Here is a 10,535-nt window from a genome sequence, read left to right as displayed (position 1 = left end):
TGGACACTGGCAGTGTCTCTGTTGAATATACCGTCCTTTAATTTAGTTGTATGGAAAAGAAGACTGGAGGCGTGCAAGTGTTTCTATAGACACAGAACACAAGTTCCCCTGGTACTAATCTAAGCAGGACTATTACAGAATTAAAAAAACTGAAAGCAAACACTGAGGGACCAGGTCAGGCCAGGTTTGGTCGACCCGGTCTGGACCTCATCAAAAGGCTGCGCGGGTTCTCAGGCAGTCCACCTCACACCATCAAAAGCTTCAGCAGGTTTCTCGGCTAGTTGTCCTCTTCGTCGCTGTCCTTCATGGAGATGCCCTGCATGCCTCCTTCTCTCACCGACGCCGTGGCTTCTTCCAAGGTCAGCCGGTTTCTCACCGTCTCGTACATCTTACTGTTCAACGTGGAGTCCAGCACCCCCTGGAGCCTGAAGTCCCTGTACTTTTTCTGCCGCACAGGAAGGAGACACAGTCAGAACTTCAGACATAAATAGATACCCATCCAGTAAAACAGGCAAAACAGCTCAACAGCGCCACCTGCAAAATTTTGAAAAATCAAGCCCCTGGATCACATTTCACCCAGAGCAACAAAACTCGGTACCCATATGTAGCACCCAAGACACACAGAGGTCCAGAGGTACATGTTTGAAAATCCAACAGGAAGTCAACTATTAAAAAAAAAAAAAAATCATAATTGTGGCTTATTTTGGCTCAAATTTAGAAATAATCAAGCGCGAATTCGTCCGCTGGTGTAATTTCAAATTACCTCAAATTTGGCCACTTGACAGAAAAGGCATTGGTGAGCAAAAGTTATTAAAATCTTTTGTGACAGTTTGAGGGCGTGGCCTTGGTCACACCACAAATTTTGACGTTTCGCCATGAAACAGAACATCCAGTCCAGCCTGAACATGGTCCAATTGGCCTCAAACGTCACACACTGCATCAGTCCAGAGCTGATCACAGCCATCGGTCCACATTGATCATCGGCTATAGCGTCACCTGCTGGAAAGAGGAAGTACGATCTACATAACCTTTCCATGAGCCGAAATACATATGTGCTACATATGTATGTCATTTAATGAAGACATATCAATTTACAATAACTTCTCCTAGTTTTGCCTGAAACTACAAAAAACAAACAACAGCACATGACAGGACAATACAAGACACAACTGGAAAAAAATCATTATTAGCACTGTATGGAAACCAAATATTCATCCTTGCTTAACTGATGAAACTGTTGATTTGGTGTTCGAATGTACTTAAATGAGGATGTAGTTGTGCAGGTAGACATTTCCATGCGGAGAAGAGGCTGTCTTTCACAATGCCACTGAACGCTCCATGTGCTACTGAGGCTGAAGCTCCGTGGAGCCAGATTGTAGATGAGTTCAGATAATCTGTTTCTTTTCCCCACAGATAAAACATGACATCTCTAATCAAACAGAAGGCAGCAAAACACTAATAATGCCCAACAGAGATATGAATAAATCTACCATCAACACTGCTTTACAATATTGTTTGTGGATAACTAATCTATCGGAGGTGTTGGAGAGATCCTGGGTTGTACCATCACATTCATATTGTTGTCATATGAACATTAAGTCCATGATAAAACCAAATCAAAGTCCTGATTGAAAAAGTTGAGAAACAAAAATATTTAAAAAAGTGAAGTGTCTTGAAATGTCATCGTAAAAGCCCCCACTCCACCAGAAAGGCCAATTTAAAAAAAAACAAAAAAAAACAGTAACAAGTACAACTGACAAACGCACGCCACATTGTGTGTGAACATGTGAATCAAAACTAAATGAAGTGAGAAACAGCAGGAGAAAGACTCACTCGTAAAAAGTGTCATTGACTCTTTGAAACACTCATGTAAGAGAAGGTCGGGGGTGGAATGGTGGGGGCGGGGGGGGGGGGGGGGTAACCTCACCTTGACAACCCTGATGAGGATCTTCAGCTGGTACACGTGAAGCTGCAGGTCCATGCGGTCGGTCAGCCACGTCCCGATCAGGTTCATGGTGCTGGTGTACCATTGCTGAAACACACACACACACACACACACACGCACGCACGCACGCACACACACACACACACACACACACACACACACACACACACACACACACACACACACACACACACACACACACACACACACACACACACACACACACACAATGCATATCATAGTTTAAGATCTGAAATGATCAAAGCAAAGCTTTCTGGTGGCTGAATATCGAAAGGTGTTGGCAGTTTCCTCAGCCTCCTCAAGAAACAGCTTCCTGGTTTTCCTCGACACCTCCGGCTGCAGGAAATCTTGTCGGGGTCCTGAACCTCAGCTTGGTAACCGTTGTCCCATCAGTCATACGCACACATCCCATTTTTAGGATAATTATTTGACTGTACAGATTCCTCGCTGTAGATAAAAAGTGAAGGCCATTAGAAATAGAAATTTGTAACTGCCTTCAATTTCATGTATTTTAAGTTGGATGTTTGAAGCATTGAGAGTGAAACTGAATTATTCTCCTGTGATTTGGTCAGATTGTGTTTTCTGTAAATGGCAACAAATGACTTTTCTTGACATGTGACACTTTGACAGTGAGAGCTGTTGTACTGTATTGAACGTAAAGCACATGGATTCTGGTTTTGCATTGTTTTTGGCAGCATTACATGATGAACATTGTTAGAATAACTTTAAGTTGAGTCTATATTACTGTATATTACCCAACCAGCAAAAAATGGTTTAAAAGACATTGAAAAGACGCGTTTGAAAATTCAAATGGAGAAAAAAAATTATTTTTCAGGTCGTTGAAAGACGTCGTTGAAGATGTCTTGTTATGGTCTATATATGGTAGATGTGGTCCAAATATAGTCTTTGCCCGGGCCAGTAAATACCCAATTTCAACAACTAAGTGTTGTTGAAGTGGCTTGAGTGTTTATAGATAATGCTGCATTGATTGGAGAAAAAGTGTAATTGTTAATGTTGTTTGTCTGAATGTAACACTTTTGACGGGTGATGTTAAATTCAGAAAAAAAGCTTGTTTAAAAGAACTAAGCTGTTAAAAAAAAGATTCAAAAGGGTAGGATTAAATAAGTTTATAGTTCTTCCTATTCCTTGTAAACATCATGTAAACCTTTGTTGAGGGCTGTTCGGTCCTTGTATTCCCGGAGCAGGAGTTTGGTTCGCATTGCCGGCAGTAAGTCAGACCTGTTCCCAGTGCATGTTGTCCTCCGACAGGACTGTCCTTTATCACCGGTTCTGTTCATCACCTACAGAGACAATTTCTAGGCTGGAAGGGGTCCCGTTTGGGGACCACAGGATCGCATCTCTGCTTTTTGCAGACAATGTGGTTCTGTTAGCTTCATCGAACCTGAACCTTCAGCATGCACTGGTGGGGGGGGGGGCGCAGCCGAGTGTGAAGCAGCTGGGATGAGGATCAGCACCTCTAAATCCGAGGCCATGGTTCTCGACCGGAAAAAGGTGGCTTGCCCCCTCCAGGTCGGTGGAGTGCCCTTGTCACAAGTGGAGGAGTTTAAGTATCTTGGGGTCTTGTTCACGAGTGGGGGAAAGATGGAGCGTGAGATCGACAGGCGGATCGGTGCAGCGTCTGCAGTTATGCGGACGTTGTATCGGTCCGTCGTGGTGAAGAAGGAGCTGAGCCAAAAAGCGAAGCTCTCGATTTACCAGTCGATCTTCGTTCCTACCCTCACCTATGGTCATGAGCTATGGGTCATGACCGAAAGAACGAGATCCCGGATACAAGCGGCTGAAATGAGCTTCCTCCGTAGGGTGGCTGGGCGCACCCTTAGAGATAGGGTGAGGAGCTCAGTCACCCTTAGAGATGGGGTGAGGAGCTCAGTCACCCTTAGAGATAGGGCGAGGAGCTCAGTCACCCTTAGAGATAGGGCGAGGAGCTCAGTCACCCTTAGAGATAGGGCGAGGAGCTCAGTCACCCTTAGAGATGGGGTGAGGAGCTCAGTCACCCTTAGAGATAGGGGGAGGAGCTCAGTCACCCTTAGAGATGGGGTGAGGAGCTCAGTCACCCTTAGAGATAGGGCGAGGAGCTCAGTCACCCTTAGAGATAGGGTGAGGAGCTCAGTCACCCTTAGAGATAGGGGGAGGAGCTCAGTCACCCTTAGAGATGGGGTGAGGAGCTCAGTCACCCTTAGAGATGGGGTGAGGAGCTCAGTCACCCTTAGAGATGGGGTGAGGAGCTCAGTCACCCTTAGAGATAGGGGGAGGAGCTCAGTCACCCTTAGAGATAGGGCGAGGAGCTCAGTCACCCTTAGAGATAGGGCGAGGAGCTCAGTCACCCTTAGAGATAGGGGGAGGAGCTCAGTCACCCTTAGAGATGGGGCGAGGAGCTCAGTCAACCTTAGAGATGGGGTGAGGAGCTCAGTCACCCTTAGAGATAGGGGGAGGAGCTCAGTCACCCTTAGAGATAGGGCGAGGAGCTCAGTCACCCTTAGAGATAGGGCGAGGAGCTCAGTCACCCTTAGAGATAGGGCGAGGAGCTCAGTCACCCTTAGAGATAGGGCGAGGAGCTCAGTCACCCTTAGAGATAGGGGGAGGAGCTCAGTCACCCTTAGAGATAGGGTGAGGAGCTCAGTCACCCTTAGAGATGGGGTGAGGAGCTCAGTCACCCTTAGAGATGGGGTGAGGAGCTCAGTCACCCTTAGAGATGGGGTGAGGAGCTCAGTCACCCTTAGAGATGGGGTGAGGAGCTCAGTCACCCTTAGAGATGGGGTGAGGAGCTCAGTCACCCTTAGAGATAGGGGGAGGAGCTCAGTCACCCTTAGAGATAGGGGGAGGAGCTCAGTCACCCTTAGAGATAGGGGGAGGAGCTCAGTCACCAGGGAGGAGCTCGGAGTAGAGCCACTGCTCCTCCACACCCAGAGGAGCCAGCTGAGGTGGCTCGGGCATCTATTTCGGATGCCCCCCGGACGCCTCCCTAGGGAGGTGTTCCGGGCATGTCCCTCCGGTAGGAGGCCTCGGGGCAGACCCAGGACACGCTGGAGGGACTATGTCTCTCGGCTGGCCTGGGAACGCCTTGGGGTGCCACCGGAGGAGCTGGAGGAAGTGTCTGGGGTGAGGGAAGTCTGGGCAACTCTGCTCAGACTGCTGCCTCCGCGACCCGGCCCCGGATAAGCGGCAGAAAATGGATGGATGGATGGATGGATGGATGATGTAAACACAAATTAGCGCATTTCAAATATAGATCTTGTTATCTTTTCATTTGCTTTATTTATTTAATGTATTTGGTTTTTTTTTCTAATTCTGTTTGTTTTTTACATGTTCAAGATAAATGAATAAACATCAATGGATGTAGAATAAGGTACATTTAAAAATTAACATGATACCTGAAAATGGATTATTTAATAATAGTGACTTGGCTGAATATAGCGGTTTTTCTGAAGGTGGGTCAAAGCGCATACAGAAGCCTTTAATCATTCATACCAGTGGTAGTAAGCTACTTTGACAAAGGCATGGCTGCCATTTCACGCCTATATCCCCTCTGACCACCACCAACATTTATGCACCATCCGTATAAGGAATGTGGATGAAAGTGCCTTGCCCAATGACACAACAGCAATGATTTGGACAGACCGAACCTGATCTGAACTGTGAGGCTCAGAGGCGAGAGGCTGCAGATGTTCCTCTGTGGGTTTCTGGCTGCTGCCAGTCTAATTGATGGGTAATGATGAGCGCAGGCTGATATTAATAGAAGTCGACTGACTTTCAGCAGTCGGGGTCAGAGCAGAGTGGGAGGGGGGCACACTGCGGGGTCCAAGCAGAAGACAAGACGCTGCAGGATCACTTCTCGACTGCTTGGGTCTGAACTGGAGCTCACAAATATGATAACTTCTGATTGTACGAACACAAAAACAGCAGTGGTTTCCACCCCAGGTCCTTCCAATTAACATGATTCATGTTGTTTCCAACTCCAACAATGGATCCATCACCATAAAGCACTGAGTGAGATTATTTCAATACAGAGGCTTTTGCTATCACTGCCTTCCAGGCTGAGTCATTCATTGATTTGGAGAGTCATTTGCAAACATCACATCAATTAATGATGATGAGCCAAGTAGCTGAATTTAGTTTAAAAAAAAGAAGGCAGTTATCAGTTCTTTGGTTTGATAAAAACAACTAATTACTTTTTGGTGAAGTTACCAAATGAGGCAGAAAAATGTCTCTCTTCTCTTTGCATTTCTTTTCTTTGACCAAAGTAGGGACTCGGATGTGTCTTCCCTACACACTCATTAAAGCTACTTCACCAACATGAATTTAAAGTAGAGCAATTAAATGAAAATGGACACTGACACCGCACAAGATCTGCCCTCCACCAAGTTCCCTGCATTCTCAAACTGAATATAAGATTAGTCAATGGCTGTCATCAGAAACACTTGCATTTTACCCCAGAAGAACACTTGGCTCTCAGAGTGCAGCGTCCTGGTGAATATCAACAGCCTGGCTCCAGGGGAGGTAGACCCTGGTCCACAAGTTTGTGTTTACTTGGTATGGGTGAGATTTGGACGTGTTTGTCTGGGCTTTCACTCCAGACTGGTCTTCAGTGGTCCTACAACAACATAACTGAAGATTACTAGACCATGCAAGCCCTTCAGAAAGTCTTCGACAGAGCCACAGTCCTGGAAGGAAGGGATATTTCATGGACAGGATATGGAGGGATTTTGTGGACGACGTGATTATTTGCTCTCCACACTGCCACCACGACCCAATAGGAAACAAGTATGAGAGAAAATTGCTGTTGTAAGTGGAGCTGTAGAAAAAAAAGCTGAACTAAAAATAAAAACTCATCTGCAATAAATAACATTTGTTGTTTTCCTTTGGAAATGAAGGTTCTGTTGTGTCATTAAAACATGAAATATATATTGTGGTCTTGCTTTTTTTGGTTGCAATACATTGTGACAATTATTACTTTACGTTTGACTGAAACATGTAGAAATTGTAATTTTGCTCAATATAATAGGCCTGAACCTAAGATGAGACACGTTTGCAGTGCAGCAGAGTGAATTATCTGTAGCAATAGAAAGATAGGGGTCATCTCCCAGGGACTTTCCAGCAGAACAATGCTCATAGAATTCATTTGACCACTACTTTCTCTTTCTTAATGCAGTTTTGTGGACAGTTTTGAATCAACGCACAATATATCTATTGGTAACTTCAGCTAAATAATCTTTTTCTGTGGGGTTCAGATTGAATGAACCACACATGAAAATCACTGGATCTGATCCATCCATCAGTTTTCTGGTCAAAATCACTCACATGGTACACATTTCCATTTTTTCCCATATAAGAACTGGATGTTCACTTCCAACATGATATAGTTCAGTAGAAAGTAAAAGATTCCCTTGATGGTGGTTATATAATTAAGGCTGAGCAGAATTTCCTCAGTGAGCTCACGTGAAAGCTCTTCAAGACCCATCAGCCATGAGTAAAAGGAGACCGTCACGCGTCAGTATGCAGCACTACATGATGCACAGATCCACACGGGGAACTGGGTTGTATGTTTTGACAACACTTGCACATGCATTTGGGCAAATGAAGCGTTTTATCTGCCGTCTGTGATCACGAACTAACGTTTATGTTGAAACTCATCATAATACCAAAGACGGCATTGACACTGAGGTTTCCTTTAGGGTAGCGTTGTTACTCTACGACGCTTCCAGGCATCTGAGTGAGAGAATCTGCTGGAAACGATGCAAACTGTGGTGTGATGGCGCTTGGGTGAACAACTTTTACACAACCATCGCCTCTCATGACCCTGAATTGTGAGAGTTGGCTCTCTGAGACTTCGTCCTCGAATCAAAGTTCAAGCTGAGCGGCTGCCATTTCGAAGCAGTGGAGTAGATCTATAACACAAAGCGGTTGGCACTTCGACACGCTTGAAGGACGTGAATCTGAGGCAGTGATCTCAGCTTGGTAGAAGTCTCCTAGAACACGTCTTCGGATGGGGTAAAGAGTTTGGGCTGCTGTTTTAAGTCACAGCGCATTGCGACAAACGCCTGTTCATCAGAAGCAAAATGTTACCGGAGCAGCGACAGTCTTAAGGCATTCCACCACAAATATCAAGTAGATCAAAACATCTCTGGAAACATCATGTCCGGATGCCTTTACAGTTTCCTGTCCCTCAAACTTGGAGGCGCATTAATCACATCACTACATTTACTGTTGCAATGTGACAAAGGAAAGACTTTTTACTAAAGTGAGCTTTCATGCTCAGTCCCTTTCACCAAACACTGCACAGCAGGCAACACCCGAGGTCGACTGGTAGCTACTACATCACCACGCTGCACCTCTACTACATCACCACACTGCACTTCCCTCTACTACATCACCACGCTGCACTTCCCTCTACTACATCACCACACTGCACCTCTACTACATCACCACACTGCACCTCTACTACATCACCACGCTGCACCTCTACTACATCACCACACTGCACTTCCCTCTACTACATCACCACGCTGCACCTCTACTACATCACCACGCTGCACCTCTACTACATCACCACACTGCACTTCCCTCTACTACATCACCACACTGCACTTCCCTCTACTACATCACCACACTGCACCTCTACTACATCACCACACTGCACTTCCCTCTACTACATCACCACACTGCACCTCTACTACATCACCACGCTGCACCTCTACTACATCACCACACTGCACCTCTACTACATCACCACGCTGCACCTCTACTACATCACCACGCTGCACCTCTACTACATCACCATGCTGCACCTCTACTACATCACCACGCTGCACCTCTACTACGTCACCACACTGCACCTCTACTACATCACCACACTGCACCTCTACTACATCACCACACTGCACCTCTACTACATCACCACACTGCACTTCCCTCTACTACATCACCACACTGCACTTCCCTCTACTACATCACCACACTGCACCTCTACTACATCACCACACTGCACCTCTACTACATCACCACGCTGCACCTCTACTACATCACCACACTGCACTTCCCTCTACTACATCACCACGCTGCACCTCTACTACATCACCACGCTGCACCTCTACTACATCACCACACTGCACTTCCCTCTACTACATCACCACACTGCACTTCCCTCTACTACATCACCACACTGCACCTCTACTACATCACCACACTGCACTTCCCTCTACTACATCACCACACTGCACCTCTACTACATCACCACGCTGCACCTCTACTACATCACCACACTGCACCTCTACTACATCACCACGCTGCACCTCTACTACATCACCACGCTGCACCTCTACTACATCACCATGCTGCACCTCTACTACATCACCACGCTGCACCTCTACTACGTCACCACACTGCACCTCTACTACATCACCACACTGCACCTCTACTACATCACCACACTGCACCTCTACTACATCACCACACTGCACTTCCCTCTACTACATCACCACACTGCACTTCCCTCTACTACATCACCACACTGCACCTCTACTACATCACCACACTGCACCTCTACTACATCACCACGCTGCACCTCTACTACATCACCACGCTGCACCTCTACTACATCACCACACTGCACCTCTACTACATCACCACACTGCACTTCCCTCTACTACATCACCACACTGCACTTCCCTCTACTACATCACCACACTGCACCTCTACTACATCACCACGCTGCACCTCTACTACATCACCACGCTGCACCTCTACTACATCACCACGCTGCACCTCTACTACATCACCACACTGCACCTCTACTACATCACCACACTGCACCTCTACTACATCACCACACTGCACTTCCCTCTACTACATCACCACACTGCACCTCTACTACATCACCACGCTGCACCTCTACTACATCACCACGCTGCACCTCTACTACGTCACCACACTGCACCTCTACTACATCACCACACTGCACCTCTACTACATCACCACGCTGCACCTCTACTACATCACCACACTGCACTTCCCTCTACTACATCACCACACTGCACTTCCCTCTACTACATCACCACGCTGCACCTCTACTACATCACCACGCTGCACCTCTACTACATCACCACACTGCACTTCCCTCTACTACATCACCACACTGCACTTCCCTCTACTACATCACCACACTGCACCTCTACTACATCACCACACTGCACCTCTACTACATCACCACGCTGCACCTCTACTACATCACCACACTGCACTTCCCTCTACTACATCACCACGCTGCACCTCTACTACATCACCACGCTGCACCTCTACTACATCACCACACTGCACTTCCCTCTACTACATCACCACACTGCACTTCCCTCTACTACATCACCACACTGCACCTCTACTACATCACCACACTGCACTTCCCTCTACTACATCACCACACTGCACCTCTACTACATCACCACGCTGCACCTCTACTACATCACCACACTGCACCTCTACTACATCACCACGCTGCACCTCTACTACATCACCACGCTGCACCTCTACTACATCACCATGCTGCACCTCTACT

General features: G+C 46.7%; 1 protein-coding gene across 1 annotated transcript in view; it reads right to left on the bottom strand.

The window, feature by feature from the left end:
* Window positions 1-277: 277 nt before the first annotated feature.
* The window catches only part of cadpsa (Ca2+-dependent activator protein for secretion a), a gene marked incomplete at both ends in the record, with an annotated part of 181,796 nt that continues 171,538 nt past the window's right edge, over window positions 278-10,535 (bottom strand). Inside the window, 2 exons of the mRNA XM_080495890.1 lie at window positions 278-445; window positions 1,928-2,032. Of these exons, the coding sequence (XP_080352016.1) occupies window positions 278-445; window positions 1,928-2,032 (273 nt within the window). The remainder of the gene's footprint in view (window positions 446-1,927; window positions 2,033-10,535) is intronic.

Source organism: Blennius ocellaris, assembly GCF_963422515.1.
Source record: "Blennius ocellaris genome assembly, chromosome: 4".
NCBI lineage: Eukaryota > Metazoa > Chordata > Actinopteri > Blenniiformes > Blenniidae > Blennius > Blennius ocellaris.
The sequence above is the reverse complement of the archived record's forward strand: the minus strand, read 5'-3'. Positions and strand labels throughout refer to the sequence as shown.